This window comes from Solanum lycopersicum, chromosome 12, assembly GCF_036512215.1.
Source record: "Solanum lycopersicum chromosome 12, SLM_r2.1".
In the NCBI taxonomy this organism is placed as follows: domain Eukaryota; kingdom Viridiplantae; phylum Streptophyta; class Magnoliopsida; order Solanales; family Solanaceae; genus Solanum; species Solanum lycopersicum.
Genome location: NC_090811.1, coordinates 64,539,259 through 64,558,814, shown reverse-complemented (window position 1 = coordinate 64,558,814; position 19,556 = coordinate 64,539,259). Strand labels below are relative to the sequence as shown.

At 30.1% G+C, this 19,556-nt stretch overlaps 3 protein-coding genes across 3 annotated transcripts; all 3 read right to left on the bottom strand.

Annotated features, from left to right (window-relative positions):
• Nucleotides 1-5,500: 5,500 nt before the first annotated feature.
• On the bottom strand, nucleotides 5,501-6,559 carry LOC101258539 (dehydration-responsive element-binding protein 1E-like). Its single transcript, XM_026028642.2, has one exon. It carries the CDS (start codon nucleotides 6,122-6,124, stop codon nucleotides 5,513-5,515), a length of 612 nt encoding a protein of 203 aa, XP_025884427.2. The 5' UTR covers nucleotides 6,125-6,559; the 3' UTR covers nucleotides 5,501-5,512.
• Nucleotides 6,560-10,980: 4,421 nt separating this feature from the next.
• LOC101262395 (lysophospholipid acyltransferase 1-like) lies at nucleotides 10,981-15,691 on the bottom strand. Its single transcript, XM_004252530.5, has 8 exons — nucleotides 15,301-15,691; nucleotides 14,219-14,274; nucleotides 13,675-13,895; nucleotides 13,084-13,492; nucleotides 12,458-12,543; nucleotides 12,004-12,067; nucleotides 11,802-11,914; nucleotides 10,981-11,424 (listed from the first exon to the last, which is right to left on the bottom strand). The coding sequence occupies exons 1-8, from the start codon at nucleotides 15,588-15,590 to the stop codon at nucleotides 11,284-11,286; spliced, it is 1,380 nt and encodes a 459-aa protein (XP_004252578.2). The 5' UTR covers nucleotides 15,591-15,691; the 3' UTR covers nucleotides 10,981-11,283.
• A 1,359-nt stretch (nucleotides 15,692-17,050) lies between these two features.
• On the bottom strand, nucleotides 17,051-19,556 carry LOC101266314 (F-box protein PP2-A13-like). The gene is made up of 3 exons (XM_004252544.5): nucleotides 19,051-19,556; nucleotides 18,745-18,863; nucleotides 17,051-17,818 (listed from the first exon to the last, which is right to left on the bottom strand). The coding sequence occupies exons 1-3, from the start codon at nucleotides 19,378-19,380 to the stop codon at nucleotides 17,398-17,400; spliced, it is 870 nt and encodes a 289-aa protein (XP_004252592.2). The 5' UTR covers nucleotides 19,381-19,556; the 3' UTR covers nucleotides 17,051-17,397.

Genomic DNA, 19,556 nt, shown 5'->3' with positions numbered 1-19,556 from the left:
TATCCATCAATAAAACTTGTATTATATGTAAATAATAAATTGTTTTTTGTAATATGAATTAAAAATATATCATAAATGTATCAAAAGTGATAAAATCAAAAATAATATTATTACTATAATTGATAAATATTTCTTATTTATAGTATATTTACGTAAGTTTCCCTTTTTAATATGTTTAATGTATGTAAAAATACAAATATCTATGTTTTAGCTTTTGTGTAGGTGTCTTTACGTATTTAATGTATACAAGTCATGTTGTTGTATCATTTTTATTTTTAACGTTTAATATACTATGTATGGACTCACATTAATACTCCACATTTCTCCCCCACAAAAATAACAATAAGTAGAAAGAGAGAAAACTATTTTTACTTTTACTAGTAGAAAGAATTAAACATGTTGAGTAGCATGAGATGGAAAAAGAACATATATCAATAAAATATGAATTGATTCTACCTTTAACGGTGTTCTGTGTTCGTATTATTTCTGTAATTTTGATAATGAAAATAAGAAATTCTAAATGAAATAAATATCAATTATATATTATTTTATTTTATTATAGATAAATCACACTAAAATATTGAGTGTCCAGGAAATTCTTTTCATTACATTAGTACTCAGGAAGGTTGGGTTGGTTATGATGATGGATGAAAAGTTTGGGCTAAAACTCAAATACTCCCTTCGTTCTAAATTTATTGTCATGTTGCGTTTTTCGAAAGTCAATTTAATTAACTCTTGAAGTTAAATTAGATCACTTTAGTTCACTATTTTAAATTAAAAAAATAGATATTTTAAAACTATATGAAAAGTACTATAAATTTACAAATTTTTTTGCATATAATATGATGAAAAAAATACATTTTGAAATGTTAGTCAAGTTTGACTCAAAAATAGAAACTATGACAAACAATATCTGACGAGGAGGGTATCAAATTACAGTCTATCCCTAATAAGTTTCTAATTATGTTAATTCCTTAAAGATTAAAAAATTGGATGCAATAATTGAAGTTCGAAAGCATTAAAACTAGCTCAGATACACTGAATACTAGCTCAATACATTAATGTGTAGCTCGGATACATTAAATATTTGCTCTGATACATTAAAAAATAGGAAATTTTGGAGATTTGTAAAATTAATAGGAGATAATGGAAATAAATGAAGCAAAAGTTTTGTATTTCTATAATTTGTCCAGATAAGTAATGTTGAAACAAGAAGTATACTTCATACGTATATATCGTACGAAGAAAATTACATAAATAAAATTTCAGATATCATAATCTTAAAAATTCCTACCATCGAAAAGAATTACAAAAATACACTTTGGATACATCCATATACCCTCTAAGATAAGATACCATTGAAAAGAATTACAAAAATACACTTTGGATACATCCATATACCCTCTAAGATAAGATCCCATCTCAAATACATTTCTCTCATCTCGGATACATCTCTATCAATTCTTCTCGAATACATTCCTTCCATTAAGTAATGTATCATTTACAATATATAAGACAGTCAAGGAATGTATCCGAGAGCAATAAAAAATTCAAAGAAATTCGAGATAAGATACAATTCGCCTCAATTGTACGAGATTTTGTAAGTTTCCCAACTTTTTTTTTAGATAGATTGAATATATTGATAACCTTTTAAAATATTTTTCAGAGATACAGTACTCCAAATATATCAAATTTTTTCTAATAATTTTTTCAATTTTCATAAAAAGGTTTACTTTTTTCTACAAATAGTATTCAATATTTGTTAAAAAATAATAACTTATCACGTATTATAATTTAAAATGAGGCCCCTTAAATTTGGAAGTCTAAGACGCTTGTCTTTTTTTTTTAACATTGTCGAGTCACCCCTGCATATGCCAATACAGTACTAGAATTTGAATGCCCCTCAAATATTTGAATCGGTACAAAATTACCCTTCATCCACCTTTCTTCCCTAAAATATCTCAGGAGTTCACCTTTTGGCTCAAAAATACCCTCGATGTTAATCCTTTGATTCATATATGTCCTTGTTTTAGTAGCTCCCTTGAAGTATTTTAGTAGCTCCCTTAAAGTAAAATTATCAAAAACTTATTTATTGTGTTGCCTTATGTGATTGGTCCATATTGAAACCCATCTCAAATAAATAACAAAAACCAATTTATTTTTTTATATAAAACCACATATGATTCATTTTTGACCCGATATACTTGAAAATAATATATAAAAAAATAATTGATTTCATGATATCTTCCTATTGGCCTCTTTTAAATCAACACCCAATTTGTTATAACTCAACTCATAAATGGGGATCCAACTAAAACTCATATATACTTACCCCGTTTGTCTATGTAAAAAAAATTATTATGTTTTTTAATATAAAATTTTCATCAATTATCCAAATGTCTTATTCATTTTCTCTCATAATCTCTTATTCTTAAATTAATTAGGATGTCTGGAACTCAAACTTGAAATGAACTCACATGTTTATATTATTTTAAGACTTAAGACATCTATATTCATTCAAAGTTGTGTCCATAATTCACTTGAACACCTCAACTGAGGCTTATACCTATTGAACACCTGTCTTATTCAAAACATGTACGTGTTAAGTATTTTTTTATGATCTGGCATGAAAGGTGTATTACACCCTTCGAGAGGCGCGTGAAAAATAAAAAAATGGTACTAGTACAAGCCATTCACATATTGACATGTCCACATTTTAAAAGTTAAAAGCAAAAATCTAAAAAAAATAAAATTAAAAGAAAAACTTTCTTAACCAAAAGTTTCAAAAGAGTTAAAGTTGTGGAAGGAAATTTAATCAAGAAAATAAAATCAGATTGGGGCCAAAGTGGAAAAATCCGGTGAACCTCCATTTTTTCCGGCAAGAATAGCACAAATCTGTTTTTTTTCTTCTTGAAATTGTGAAAGATATCAACCTTAAAAGAATCCACAGTATAAAAAATATGACAAATTTTAATTGATGTTTGAGGAAGAGAATAAGATAGGGAGAAATAACAGCTATGCCAGTGATTCAGTGATGAAAATTGCAAATTGAAATAAGGCAATAATACATATATTTGACTTTAAACTTGGTTTCAAATTTTAACTTTGACCTTCAACTTTTATAATGCACTTTAACTATCCAACTTTTTAATGAATAAACACATGAGTTCTAAATGACACAATATACGTAGGACAAAACATGACATATAGAATGACATGTATGTTTATTTGTTCAATTTTATACAAGTTTAAGTGTCTATTTATGCACATCCAAAATTAAAAAGCATAAATATAATTTAAAACTAAATTAAATGACACATTTAAAATAAAAGGGAGAGAGTAGATGACATCTATGGTGGCGGGAGATTTCTGCCAGAAGGTTTTGGATTGGTGAGTGGGTTGTATAGGACTAATATTTATTTTTCTATTATTATTTTCTTTAAAAAAAATTATAATAATTTTCTTAAATAATGTTTTAAACTTGAATAACACATGTCACAATTTGATTCGTTATTGTGCCATGTCATTGCGAGTGTAACTTACACACTTTAAATTTTTTACTGATTATTAAAAAATATCAAAAAAGATATCAATTTCGAGAGATGGAAGTGTTAAATAGATACAAGCCTCAGTTAAGATGTTCAAGTAAATTATGAGGACAACTTTAAGTGATTGTTGATGACTTAAGCCTTCTTTTAATTTGTATTATTGTCATGATGGGATTGGGTACTGGGGATAGGATAATGATTATTTTATTCTTTTATTTTGTTTTGGGTACCACACAAATGAAGTAATTGTTTCTATACGAATGTCAATTGTTATTTTCTCCTTTTCTTCTCTCTCATTTGTCATAAATTGAAAAAAAAATTAAAATGGTGGTCCAAATCTAAATATATATATTTATTGAGATAGAAGTGAGGGAGAGGGGAGCGTAGAGAGAAATGTCCAATTATTTTAAAAAATATTAATATAAAATTCAAAATCAAGTCAATCACGTGAGCTCATATATTAAGTAACTTTAAATTATTTTAACGAAAAAGGACATAAAATACACTTAAATTATGAAATTTGTTATAATATTGTTCTCCGTCCTAATTATAAATATGATCCGTTAGACATAAGATTGACATTGAAAATATTTGAGGATCTAAAGATAGATGACGAATAATTTTGTACCAATTTAAATAATTAGAGTGACATTTTAGACCCTTTTCCATATAAAAATAAAATAATATTAATTTTCTAAAGAAATAAAAAAAATAACATAAATAAATTGCAACATATGAAATATAAATTAAACTGCAAAAAAAGGAAAGTTGACATTGTGAATGGAATATATTTTTTTGATAATGAAAGATTAAGTGTGTTGGTCGGTATTTTTGTACTACAAACTTACCAAACTAATATACCTTGATTTAGTCTAACATTAAACATTTGTCCAAAATTAAGAACAAAACAAAATAGGATTTAATTTATTTTATTTTGTCATTATATTATGTACCACGTGAACAAACTGTCCTAAATCATTGTATATATGATAGTACTTGACACAGTCAATTAAGCTTATTTGGCACCTTTAGCACACCTATCACCTTACCAACGAACAAGTCAATAACTAATTTATATAACTGGTATATAATCGGACAAGACTGAGTTGCTTCGATAGTAAATATTTTATGGTTGTAAATTTGAGTTATCGAGTAAATATATGATAACACTTGGGAAAATGTAACATTAAAAAAAGTTACTTTTTTTTTAACTTAATTACTTGTTTATTTTTGAGCTGACACGTCTATTAAGAAATCAATGATTGACATTATGAATTTACCATTTTATCTCTATTAATGATGAAGTGGATGAATTAAAAACTTAATATTTTCAAGAAATTATACTTTTTTAAAAAGTAATTAATTAAGTATATAATAGGTAAAAAAATTGTCAGCTATAAAAGGAATTGTGAATATGTAATTAGGGAAAGATGGAGTACTACTTTTGATAGATATAAAATTAATTCAAATATATAAATTAATTCACGAGAATTTAATAATTTTACAAAAATTATATACTTTTATTAGGAGATTCACAATATAGATAATATAGAGACTTTGATGTCATAAACTGATGGAATCTAACAACCTAACTACTAGAATATATTCCTCATGTCTTTTTGATAATATCAGTATTTTTAATAGACGTAGTATATAAATGGTCTCCTAAAATAGCCTTACTATTAAAAATGTGTGGCTAAGTGAAATATCGAGATTATACATTAGAAAGTCATTCACATATATATATATATATATATATATATATATTATGTGTTTTTATTATATCATGCTTAAAACAACTTGCTAATGGTTTGTGAGTTTTCAATATTGCAAGTTTTGAATTTTAAGCTAGATCATAACGACTTTGTATAAGCCACACCACACGCATACCACTAAACCATCTATTATTATGTTCAATTAAACTACGTATGACATTGTAGCTCCGCTCCTGATTGCATGTGAGATCAAATAGTATAATTCCACAAGGACACCTCAACATCACTTTCCACATGATCATCCCAATTGAAATGACTCCCAAATAAACATGGATTTGGTGAAAACAAACTTTCCTCTTCCATATTTGCAACCCATTCCTCTATCCCACATGAGTTACTCTTATCATTTTCATCGACCATCATATTACAATCTACTACGATATTATTCTCTTGTGGTGCTACTTCCCTCACATTCTCGAACGCCTCGACGGCTCTAGCAGCCGCTTGGCGTAACTCTTTCGGGTCCTTAGACACCGGAACTTGTAAACGCCAAGCCGAGTCCGCAAAATTCAGCTTGGCTAATTCTCCTTTAAGCGCTAATGCAGCTACGTCATGAGCACGTGCAGCCATTTCCGCGGTTAGGTACGTACCTAACCATATTCGCTTTTGTTTAGTGGGTTCGCGAATTTCGCAAACCCACTTGTCATTGTCTCTCTTTCTCACTCCTCGAAACACCGGGTGACGTGTTTCTTTGAACTTTTTCCTCCCGGCCGCTCGCTTCTTCGACTTGTTAGACGATTCTAATATAATACTTCCTTCATCTGAAGGTATCGAAGAACACGAATTACTCGAGTTATTCATTGTTATTAAAATTTCAGCTTCTGAATTTTGATTAATTGAATCTATCGAAATATTATTGATTTGTACGTTGTATGTTGTAAATAGTAAAGTGTTTCTTATATAGATTTTGGATTATAAAGAGAGGGGAACTAAATAAGGAACACGTATCTATAGGAAATGCATGTGAAAGTAACAGGAGAGAAAATGTGGGGCCTTCTTGACTATGTCAAATAATTTTTGAAACAAGAATAAGTTACTCCGTCCGTCCATTTTTTATGATAATATGGATTTTGAAATTCAGACGAATTTAATTTTGATAATAAGTTTTTTATAAATATTTTAAATTATAAATTATCACGACTTATAATATGAGAATCGTCATATAAATTGAGAAAGAAAAAATATTATTCAAACTAATTCACTAATATTATATGTTTTTCTCTAAAATTTGATAAAACTAATATAAAAGTATTTCCCATCTGTCTGTATCATTTATATGACATTATTTAACTTAGCATGATATTTATTGGATCATTGTTATCTATTGTTTGATAATGTATTGTATTGTATGGTAGATACAATGTTTGGTTAGACTATATTTCTTTGTTGTTGTTTACTACCATTTTAATAGTTTAATTTGATTGTATTGTAATTTATAAATTTATTAAAATATCCTTAATTATTCTAGGGTATGAGATTTGACTAGAATTAAATAATATGAGGTAAATGATAAAAAATATTATGTAAATATATAATTGAAAAAATCAATTAAATAACAATAGGAATACAGTAAATCCGTTGTTCTATAAAATAGGGTTTACATTATTACGTAACAATGAAATTTAACAAATACAATACTATACATTTTGAGTAACAATCAAAACAAACATTGTAAATATAGTAACAATATAATGTAATAGATAACAATCATCCAAATAGAATGTTAAAGAAAAAAAACTTTTGAAACGCAAATTTACGATCTAAAATAATGATTGAATAATCCGTATAAATTATTTCAGGAAAAAAATAAAATTATTTTTAATCATAATAGCATGACATTTTAAAAACAGAATTAAAAAAAGGGTCCACGTAAAATATGGGACGGGGGAGTAAATGAATTAAGAAAAAGAATGAGTCTCGTCTACCTGTCTTATCATTTGAGGAAAACAAGGTTTTATACATGTGTGTTATTCCACGTATAATATTAGTAACGATACGTTCAGATGTATGTATCTCACAATAGATTTAAATATAATTTATTTGACAAAAAAAAGGTTTGAAATATATTTGAGTTCTTATCAAAATTACTGTTACAATATTAAATTTTTTTTTTTTTATTTATACACTATTTAATATCATATTTTAGAGGTATATGTGTGTCTACGTAGACATAACAAATATTGCATAATTATAAATAATAATGTGTTCACGTGGGTACATATATATCTTTAGATACACCATGAAATAATTCAGGGGGTAAAAGATTCTCCACAAAATTTGGCCTCATAACAATAATTTCGGTCAAAGTTTAATTGAATTTATATGTATGAGATATATAGACAAACATTGCTTGCCTTTTTCTTATCTTGCTTGACATTTTTCTATGTATCTTGTATCTCACATAAATGAAATGAGAATCATATCAGATATATACAGATACGTTTATTAAGTGTGAATTCATATATCTGTGCCACATGATTATCTCACTTTGCATTTCGCTCGCCCCTCTCGATTTTATTGTATCGTATTGTAATAATATACGTATTTAGGTGTATCATTTTATGTGACAATGTGATGTAGAGATTTTTGGACATTAGTATTTGTAAAAGAATGGGTCTTGTTGGATAAGACGGAAACCTGTTTCAAATTTGAGGAAAGCAAGGTTTAGTACACGTTTTTTTTTTTTTATAAAAATAAAGTTTGATTCATATTCGATATTTATATTAGAGTTCGATTAAATTTAAATTTACATTAAAAAGTTTTACATTAAACTTTAAGGGTAAAGCTTTTCTTCACAAAAATAATTACGTATCCCCAAAATTCCCGATTTAAAATAAAAAATTACTTACCGCTTCATCATCTTAATTAATAATACACGTGTTATATTACACATAAAAGTAATCCCTTCAGGTACAAACAATTACTCCTCCATTTATTATTTTGTCTTTATTATTAAATATTTCATTCATTTCAATATTTTTGTTTTAAATTAATTTACGATATTAAATACAGAAAAAGACATTTTGTATTGGACAAACTAAAATAAAAAAACAAATTATGTCAATTTAATAAATAAAAAAAACGTTGTTGGGTTTTAGCGCGTAAAAGAATGAGTCTTGTTTCTCATTTGAGGAATAAAAGGTATAGTACACGTGTATTATTACACATATAGTAAAGTAAAATTTTAGGGACAAAAATTTACTGCTCCATGCATTTTTATTTATCCAAATTATAAAAAATAAATAATTTTTTTAGTATTTATTTTTATTTTTATGATTATATAATTTATTTATTTTAATTTAAATAACTCGCTTTGACTTTTGATAGATGTGTCTGATGTCATAATGTTCAATAATAGTTGTCCACTATTGATTTTTATATACCTTAAGAAACAATAAATCACATGATAATTATGATATATTACCTTTCGAATATATTAATTTAACGCTTTAAAAATGTATTAGATTATAGGTATTGGATAAGACTTAATAGCAAGAATTAAATAGACAAAAAATGATAAATTATCTCTTGATTTTTCAAATCGAATAAATATTATATGACAATTTTTAATATAATAAACAATAAAGATGGATAAAAAGAGTATCATGTAAAATAATGAAATTAAAAAACTTACTAAGATTGAAAGAAACACTTTTTTTTTAGACATATCAAAATTAAAAGTAAGACACTATAATAAAGACAGAAAGAGTACTATAATTTCTTTTTTTTGGTTTCCACTCGGTATTTGAATTTTATATTAGAACTCCGATTAAATTTAAATTGCGCACTGCAGAGCCCATTCGAAAGTGATGATCTTAACAAAATTTTCTTCCTACACGGGGCTCGAACCCGGGAAAAAGTACTATAATTGCTTTTAATACTATTAATGATTAATTGAGTCAAAATATCGTTGAAGTAAAATGATTCGATTCTAATTGATTACAAACTGACCGCAGATTTTATTAATTACATGCATGTGTAGATTTTATTGTATAATATTTAATTATATGATTTAATTCTTAACAAGAACAAATCAATCCGCTTAATTATATATTATACCCCACAATAAAGAAATCTTTTAATTAATAAATGACAGTGTTCAATTAATTATTTTTATGAATCATCAATGACTGATAAAATGTATATAGTTATATAAACTTTTTACGTATACTTACATATCTCTGATATATAATTATGTTATATATTATCTATAAGATTAAGAAGTATATCAAATCAAACATGAACGGATAAGATAAGAAGAGTAATTGATTTGTGGTGATATTAATATTTCATTCACGAGATGAAAAATACTCCTTTTATTTGTATACTATTTGTTGTCTTGATTATTCTTATAAACACAAAAAAATGTGTTTAATCATTTTATTTACGCCTTTTTGGAGTACATACAAATAGTTTATCATATGACGATCCGTAGGCCTTTAGCTAATTTAAAATTGACAAATCAATTGTTTGTCTCACCTCAAGTAATTATCAATGATGACACAGTCAATGATGGGCCTTTTAAGAAAATGAAATAAAATATATGTACAACGTCACAATTGGTTATCAAAATTTAGAGGTGTGAAAGTGGACGGTTGAGTTAAATTTGAATGGATTAAAATGGTTATAAGTGTCAAATGGATGGTTTAGTTGAATTTGAACAGGTCAAAATGAATTGAAATACTAATAAATTAATAAGTTATTGACCAGCCTAAAAGTTACTTGGGTTGAACTGAGCTAATATTATCGACTTATCGCTTTGTTTATATTATCCTTTTAGATAAAACCACGAAAAATGACAAAATACACAAGTTATTTATGGAAAATGGCTACCCCCCTCCCCCCTCTTTCTCTCTGTCCAAAATGTATTCTGTATCAATTATATTCAATCAAACAAATAGAGGTGGAGAGTATTGTATTTGAAAAGCTATATTTTGAATTTTTTTTATTTGTATTCATACGAGTGCAATATGTATTCATTCTCCTGGTCACATATATTTGTATCAGTGTTTCAAATCAAATAAAGGATAAATACTGTTGTATTCATTGTGTTTCAAATACAATGGATACAAAATACAATTGATTCAAAATAAATACATAAAACAATGCAAATAAATATAAAATATAATCCTTTCTCCTCCCTCTCTCGATCTCGCTCACCTCTTTTCTCCCTCTCTCGATCTACCTCGCCCCTCTTCTCCCTCTCTTAATCTACCTCGCCCATTTCCTCTCTCTCCCCTCCCCCAAACGTTTTGCTATTATTCGTAATTAAACAAAGTATAACTATTGAGTCCTGTTTAAGAACTAATGTTTGCTATTTTTGAAAGTTTTCACTTTTCTAATAAATTTTAGTACCTAATAAATCATTAATTTTTCTTATATTATCATCGTATGTATATATATATAACATATCAAATAAATATTATTTTTTTTAACAAGCCTAAATCATCAATTTGTCAAAATAATAAACTCCAACAAACTCGCATTTTAAACTTTTGATTTTTCATGTTGTCTACACTCATTCATATTTAACTGAAATACATATTTAAATGACTGAAATTTCAAGTGTATGTGTCGTCTGAACTCTGAACGCATAATAAAAAAAAAAAAAAAGAAACAACATATAACATATATTAGTTATATTGGACCAACCAAAATAGGGAACCCCGTGAATTTTTTACTTTTTCTAAATAACTTATGCCTCACTAAACATACGTTCAATTGTTAACGGACAAAAATTAAAGATCATAATTTCTAACTGTTGCCTAGAGACATAAAACATAATTGTGCCTCTCTAAGTAACAGGCTTGTTCATATGAATGGACCAAATGAACTCCAACAGCTACACTAACTACTCTACATCTATCAAAATTGATGATTTCTACAAATCAAAAAATAATAATAAATAGAGTAATAGGAAAAACACCTCTTAACTCTTCCACCAAAAGTCAGATTCTGACTCATTCATCCTTTTTTGCCTTAGATCTTACTGGTTTTGCTGGCTGAATCATTTTACCAAGCAGGATCACTAGAATTGGTATAATAGTTCCAATATAGTATACACTTCCATAAGCTGTAACTGTTTCATGCAGACTTAGTACCTGTAAAAACATAAACAAAAAAACTAATGTTAATTTATGTCAAGGATTTTATCTTATATTCCTTCTGTTTTCATTTTATATGACAATGTTTGATCCGATACGATATTAAAGAATGAGATCATTGCTGTCCAATGCCTTTCAGTGATCTAATATATACACACACACAAATACATGCATAATCAGTGTATAGTATAGCTATTGTATATTTTTGGCTAGCGCCTCTGATTATGTATGGCCGATGGGCCAAAAATGAAAGAAGCCCTATCAAATGTGGTTTTAAACATGTCATGATATTAAAAAACGTGTCATTAAAAAACACCAATTTTATAGAAAATATGTCGTGTAATAAACATCATTTCGAGAAATAGGCAACTAACCATGAATCCAACAGCAGAGTAGTTGAGAACTGGCAGTGTATATACAAAGTTCATGAATACCAGCGTCTTCTGAAACTGAATATTGCTTGTAGCTTGCTGCCATCTATAAATGACTGCTCATAATCATAGACAAATTAAGATTACAATTAGAGCATATTAGAAGTAGAGCGTATAAGTAAAACAAAACAAGATTTGTTAGTACCTCTTGATCCAGCAATCATCAAAGCAGACTGAACAAAGAATATGATGTACCCGGGATATAGCCCCTGCAGTGTAACAAAATAATCTTAAGTTAGACAAAATATTTCTTAAAGAATTCGATATCAATAGCTCTATGTATCATAAATGAATTTGTAGAGGAGTACATTATATTAAAAGATAAAAGTGTGACACCTTGTATTTCTAAAGTTAGAAAACATTTATAAGCAAGAGTTCAACTTCAGAAAGAAAAACAGAATTTCATAGAGTTTAAAGTGTATTTTAGTGAGATTCTGATGCCACCATAGGCAAAGTAATTTTTTTGATGCTGATTGATAAATGTTTTGTGGATACATGTTATAGTTCCATGAAATTTCATCTGGATACGATTATACGTTATTGTAGAAATCTTTCAGCAGATAGATTGCAGAACACATTGTGTAAAAATATTTCCTTACATGCCATACAGCACTAACAGTCTGTGTGACTAACAACTGGATGAAACTAGGCTTCTTTCCCTTCCGTATAAGTCTCTCATATACATCTGCAGAGAAAACGACAGAAAAGAGGAGAAATTTGATCATAAAATAATCACACATCATGCTTAGCTTTGTCACAAAGTTAATTACACATTCATTAAAATATGATGGACAAAGAAATCTAAGGCACATGTCCCTTATTTGATAACGCATAAAAGTTTGTATACGATCAGTTTCCTGGAAATACAACTCATGCAACATAACAAGTAGTCCCCGAGTCTCATTTTATATGCAGTGTTTGAATAAACACACTGTTTAAGGAGAGAAAACAAAGACTTCTGGGAAATATCACAATTCACAAGTGCCTTTTGACATTTTGATCTTGAAAATTTTATGACATCGCTTAAGCTATAAAAGCAGGTCAAGATAAAATGAGATGTTTAAAGTCAAAAGTGTCTAAATATAGAAATGTGTTATCCATTTTATAACAGGCTAGGCAAATGAGAGTGTCGTATAAATTTAAAATGGAGTAGGATATAGCTCACCAATTGTTCTTCTGAAAGTATCACAACATACAAAATGGATTAAAAGAGAGATATTCTTACAGTGCCTCAGCCATGTGCTAACTTGAATATTCCATGCAAGAGGTATTTGAACTGAGCTCTTTGCAAGCTCAACACCCAATATGTCGACATTTATAGCACGGTCCCATTGTGCTTTTGGTGGATTAGTCATGTCTGCCCAACCACTGAAACCGAAGCCAGATATGATGATAGCAACTTCCGAGATTGACCATATGAAATAATATTTACACCGTGCAGTAAAGCTAGCCATATATTGGTAACCCAACCGCGTCCAGAAACCCCATTCTTTGTACATTGGGTCCAAGAACATGGAAATTGGGAAAAGAGGCACCAAATACATGTACAATCCCATACAGAGAGCTGCTTGAAGAAAAGCTCTTAACGCTGCCCCAAAAGGCGATGGCTGTCCTTTGTCTGAAGGTTTCCAAATCTGAAAAGCACTTAGTTTAGTTATTGTAATGAGATGCAAAGGGATTCAGTCAATGCCAACATTTGGTATATATACATATATTTTTCAGAAACATATAATTCACACACATAAAAGAAAGATACGAAACAGTGTTGGATAGTACCCTTTGGCAGAACAACAATACAATGATGATATGAACTTACACCATTTCTCTCTGTCCATTCAAGATAATCCTTCATTTCATAAACTGGACCAGCAAAATGACTTCCACAACAGAGACAATAACCAAAGTACTCAAGTAATGATGGCAACTTTAGCAAACGATTTTTCTTTTGCGCCTCACTTAAATCTTCCACCTTCAATAATCCATCTTGGTAATTGATCACACTTGAAATTATTTTCAGCGAAATAACCATTAAAGCTCCTAAAATTTTAGAAGAGGGAGCCAATTAAAAAAAATACGTACATTGAACCGATCATAATGCTGAATCCATAATTTTGTTTCTTGTTTCTAAATCAGTAGATTTTTACATATAATGTCTGAACTCATCATGAACTGTGGTTTTATTCTATTTCTATTTACAAGAAATATTTTTTATCTAAAGAAGTATCATATGCTTCATTTGCCTCAAATGCCAAGTGGATTGAACATATTGACAAAAATGAAAAGAGTTTGAGACTGTGATTTGTTTTGTTATGTTTTAAAAAAGAAACCAAGTCTAGGACAAAGAGGAAGTTTGTTCTTACCTGTAGCATCCATTCCTCCCTTTTTCCATGCATCCCCGCTCATGTAGTATACATGGCTGCACCGAAATGTTTGACTATTATCATGGAGTTCAAAAGGTTTTCATTTATAGAGTTATAAAAATTGTAACCAGCTTAGCAAGGAAACGGTTCAAGAGGGAATGATTTTTTTCCTATTGGGGGAGATTCACCTTGCAAACAGTTCACAAAGCAATAAATAACATCAAATGTCTGCTAAAAAACTAAGCTTTTCCTCATTAGCACAAGATCAACATAAAAATACAGCTCAAAATGGTTTGTTCAGGTGGTAAGAGCTCACTGATGCACGGATTAAGCTCATGTCATGGGTTTGACTATCTTTAAGTGGAGAAGGATAAAGGGGAGTACCCATGGACAGGAGCTAGGGGGTGAAAGTGCGTTCATGCGTATTGTCCTTCATGAAAAAATACATTGTATCTATACACATAGAGTTAATGGTTAAAAATACAGCTAAACTATCTCTTTTTTGCAAGTTTTATACCTAAACTATCTATTATTCTCTTTACCTATCTAAACTATCATGAACACATATGCTGAGTTGGCTAAACATTTGTTCTCAGTCGACAACAGGCGCACGTAAGCCAACTCAGTATTAAGATATCAACTACAACAAAACTCAGTTTTTAGCAGCAATAGATATGCACATTAACAAAGAGTGCTAAAACAACATTAGTTATTGTCATTGGATCCAATATCATTGTAGGCTTTAAAGACATTTGCAAAGAGTGCTAATTTCCATTAAAAATATACACTTATCTGCAATTAAGTTATTGACGTTAATAAATTGCCGCTAAAAAAAGTAATAGTTTAGGTAGGTAAATAGAAAAATGAATAGTTGAGATATGAAACTCGCAAAAAAGTGATAGTCTGGGTATATATTTTTTACCATTAACTCATCCTTACCACTAGAATTTCAAAATTAAATTGTATAGGTCACCATCAAATTGAAGACATCGAAGATCGATAATGGAGTTTTACTGTAATTCTAAAATCAAAAACAGAGATCTGAAATGAAAATAATTTTAGGAGAGAATTAATGAATGTACCATCCAATTAGATATCCGAATGCGAGGAAGAAAGTGATGATCCCGCAATAATGTCGACATAAAACCATTGAAGCATAACCCAGAAGCATCGGCACCAAAAAATGCAAATTCGAAGAGAACCCAAACGACAAATAGGATAAAACAGCACCAGATAGGGCAGCGTAGAAATGCCTACCACTGACACAAGGAACAAATCGATGAAGAAAACTCACAGGAATAGTACCGACGAAACAGAGTAAGAAACGGAGCACCGGAATCGATACTCCGATCGCCGACGCCATTGATTCCATCTCCGGCAAACTCAAAATTTTCGAAAGTCAATAAGGAACAAAAAAAGAAAAAAAATGAAGTTAGTTATTTTGCTTTCTGTTTTTTCATTCTCCAGTTAGTTAGTTAGAGATTACATTTAATTTTCCTATTATACCCTCGTTCCTCAAATTATTTTTTAACGACAATAATTTTTTTTATAAAATTAGAAAAACGATAATAATATACTTATTAAAATTCTACAACTGAAGTTTGATAGAATATACTATATTCTAACCTTGTCACTGTCTTATGAAAATAAAGAACTTATTTTCTCGAGTCTAATTTCTTATATATCCCTTTAAATTGGGATGTTTTAATGATAATGTTTTTAACAAATCAATTGCATAGCTAAGATATTTCACAAACAAACAAGTGATAAAAAAGTTGGTTGTAGCTCATTGCAATACACTTGGACCCAATTATTTTCAACCAAAAATGGAATGATTGGTGTCAAATAGGCGGGTTAAACTGAATTTAAGAATGTTAAAATGAATTTGAGATAATATATAGGTAGGCTAATACTTAAATATTACTTGGACTGAAGCTGGTTGAGATGAAATAAGTTAAAATCCGAGTCATAGCTCTTTCTAAGTTTTAAATTAAGAGTTTGCTTTCTAACGATTTTTCTAAGCACCTAATAATATTTTCCCTTGATCGAACAAGAAGTTATTTTTTAAGAATATTTAGAGGCCGAACTAAACGGGTCAGAATGAGCCACAATTAATAATGGAAAAACTAAGTAAATACAACCATAATAAACATATACTCCTTTACATTCATATCACACTAAATAACTGTACTGCAATCATTAAGGTTAATACTGATTTAATATCAGTTAAGCAAAAATTATCAGCCTTAATAAATGGAGGGGATATGGGGCTATAACTTTTTTTTTTTTAGCATGAGTATTCCTTGAATTACTTTGATTGGTATGAACATGTAATTATTTTGAGTTTTATGACCCATTTATGTAGTTTTTCCTACTAACATGGTGGAAATTTTATGATTCGTACCGACCTGTTCCAAATCCACTTGCTGACCTCATATGAGGATGAAAAACTAAGACATCTTATCCATCGGTGAATGAAGAATCGCGAACATAATAATTTGTGATTGACTAATACTTTCGAAAAAGGACGAGAGAAGAAGAGGCAATACACAATGAAAGTTTTAACAATTTGAGGAAGCACTTGTGAGTTTACCATATTGAGGCCTTCCTGTAACAATAACTGCAAGAAGTTCTTTATAAACAAAAGAACGAGCTTAGCTTCCAATCTAAGTTACATGACTCTTCACTTTCAATATCGCACCCGTATCAGATTCTTCAAAAATACACTATTTTTGAAAAATTCAGAACGCACCTATTGACATTTTTAAAAATCCGAACAACATAGCTTCCAATCCAATTACAATCATTCAATGCAGGAAGAAGAATCCAATATTTCAATCAAACCCAGAGAATATTTGCTTCCACTCGTTTGTTAACATCAAACTTCAAAGTACACATGAACAAAGTAGTTTCATTTAACATACACTAAGAACTCGGTCCAACAACCACCTCGCGTGAGGGACATATCGTCAACTTCAAAGATAAAAGCCCTACGATACCTATTACCACGTGTAGTTGGGATTTAAAAAGCCCGCCATACGCGTGTACACACACATTGACTCGATCTAATATAAATCTGATCGCCGTTCCTTACTAACTTCTCCAGAACTATGGATGGATACTGCTAACTCTTGATTACTTTATAAACTCTTTCCTAAAGAGAAGGCTAACAAAGCAAACTAAAAACGCTTTAACCTCTTCGTAAACTCGCTCGGGCATATTAACACAGAATCTACACAAAGTCCACCTTTGGTATGGGTGCAATCGATTTGGGTCATGGAGAACTTAACTTTCGTATTTGCTGCAGACCCTGTAACTGTAAAGTCTCCTACATGGTGGTATTTCCATTTTCCAGGCTCTTTCATGTAACACTGGGTTGTAGCTTGCTGACCATCGGAAGTTGAGAGCTGGAACTGCACTGGCTTTTTATCCCATCCGTGAACATGTTCGGAGTTGCAAATTCGCCGTCCAAATCTCCGAGAGGAACGTCCAACTTGCAGTCTGTAGAAAATGCTATAGGACCCAGCTGGGAATGGGAAATCAACCTCTCCACCCACTTCAACCCACCATATCTGTTGGAGATACGCAATGGACTGGAATCTGCAGATAAGGAAATGAAAGAAATCCTTAAGTATTGGTATGTCTTAAGATTTAGTATGTTCAATGTGTACAACAAATAGCAGTATCATACTCGAAAAGCCACCGCTAGAAGGCAATTTTTCAACCAACAGAGATCAGTTCTTTAAACCATCTCTTTGGAGGCCAAGTAAAAGGCGTATTCTTGACTAATTTACTGGTCATAAGATGCCATACTATGAAGAGAGTAACGATTGATAACTGATAACCACACCAAAGCCCTTTATGCATCTAAAACACATAACTATCAATCAATATTTCTACGGATGTGTCAAATAGTTCGTATTACTTCTCAAGTACCAAAACTCTCAATACAATTCTACAAAGCTATTCCACTAGATTTATACTATAGCAAGAAGGCAAAATGAGAAATTGCTAAATGAATTAAGGTATCGAGTACCTGAATTGCATAGAAAGAATCACTTTACTACTCATGTTTCAATTTCCAATAATCATACAATTTCCCTTACAGAGGAAACAAGGAGACATAGAGGACCAAACTAAACAATCTCAACACATACAGTCGACTACGATGTAAAAAGGAACCTCTTTTTTTAATGACCAGGTAGACCAACTCATGTGGCAAGCCTCATGAGACGAGCTTGACCAAGAAGGCCAACCCCTGCTGTCACAAGCAAGGGGTTTCGAACTTCAAACATCCATTATGGAACGAACCTGAGACCTCCATCACGAAAGTCCCAAGCCAAACCATCTGGGCCACCCCGAAGGATTGTAAAAAGGAACCTTTTTACAGGAAGATTCATCAAAAATGCCTGAAGAATTGGATTCGATCAGCCGATCTTAAAAACATATGGATCAATACACACACATACAAATATACATTCTGCTATAACTTGATAACAATAATAGAAACATTTTTCACCCCTCACCTCGATTCGTCAGTTTCGATACGACTCCAATATCTCCTGTCATCAATGCCTGTTATCGCTAATCCATTTGCAGATATTGATAAACAAACCCTTCCTGTACCCTTATCTAACCAAACCTTCTGCATAAATCCCAATCAATAAAAACCCATCAGAACAAAATCTCATTTTTAACAACCCCAATTCACCAAATTCAAAATTTCTACAGATTTAATGAATTTATTAACGCAAATATACTAATTGAACAAAATCTATACAACCTCTAGAATTTATACAAAAAAAAATGGATAAAAAGGATAAAGATTTTACCTTTAACCCATCATCAAAATAACTAGGTCGACAAAGCCTAGCATAAATATCCCTTTTGCACAAATTATTAGAAAAATCATCAACCCCACCAAAAACCCTATCAATAAGCAATTCATAATTAATCGGCAATTTCGATTCCCATACAAAATCAGCAGAAGAAGCAGCCCTAAAACCACGACTAAGCACCGAAAGACTACAGATCTCCGATGGATTTAAATAAACCATAACTGAAGCGACACAACTCTCCGGCAAGTCACCCAAACCAGGATTCGCCGGCGGTACATCAACGGAACCATGTGGATTCAAGAAAAAGGATAAAGAAGAACCCATTTTGAGAATTTGATAGATTTTTAGAAGAAAATTGTTTGATATGAGACCATTAATGGAGGATAATAAAGAGGGAAGAAGACAATTTTGAAGAGGTGGAGGTATAATTGGCGTATATATAGAGAAAAAAATAAATAAATTGACGCGTACATTTTGTTTGTTCTAATCTCGGATTTTGC

Coding starts and splice junctions, on each gene's coding strand:
- LOC101258539 (XM_026028642.2), bottom strand. CDS start 6,124: ATGAATAACTCGAGTAATTCGTGTTCTTCGATACCTTCAGATGAAGGA.
- LOC101262395 (XM_004252530.5), bottom strand. CDS start 15,590: ATGGAATCAATGGCGTCGGCGATCGGAGTATCGATTCCGGTGCTCCGT. Junction 13,493..13,674: donor AATGGACAGAGAGAAATGGT/GTAAGTTCATAT, acceptor AGTGCTTTTCAG/ATTTGGAAACCTTCAGACAA. Junction 11,425..11,801: donor ACTCTGCTGTTGGATTCATG/GTTAGTTGCCTA, acceptor ATGTTTTTACAG/GTACTAAGTCTGCATGAAAC.
- LOC101266314 (XM_004252544.5), bottom strand. CDS start 19,380: ATGGGTTCTTCTTTATCCTTTTTCTTGAATCCACATGGTTCCGTTGAT. Junction 18,864..19,050: donor ATTTTGATGATGGGTTAAAG/GTAAAATCTTTA, acceptor GGATTTATGCAG/AAGGTTTGGTTAGATAAGGG. Junction 17,819..18,744: donor ATCGAAACTGACGAATCGAG/GTGAGGGGTGAA, acceptor CCTTATCTGCAG/ATTCCAGTCCATTGCGTATC.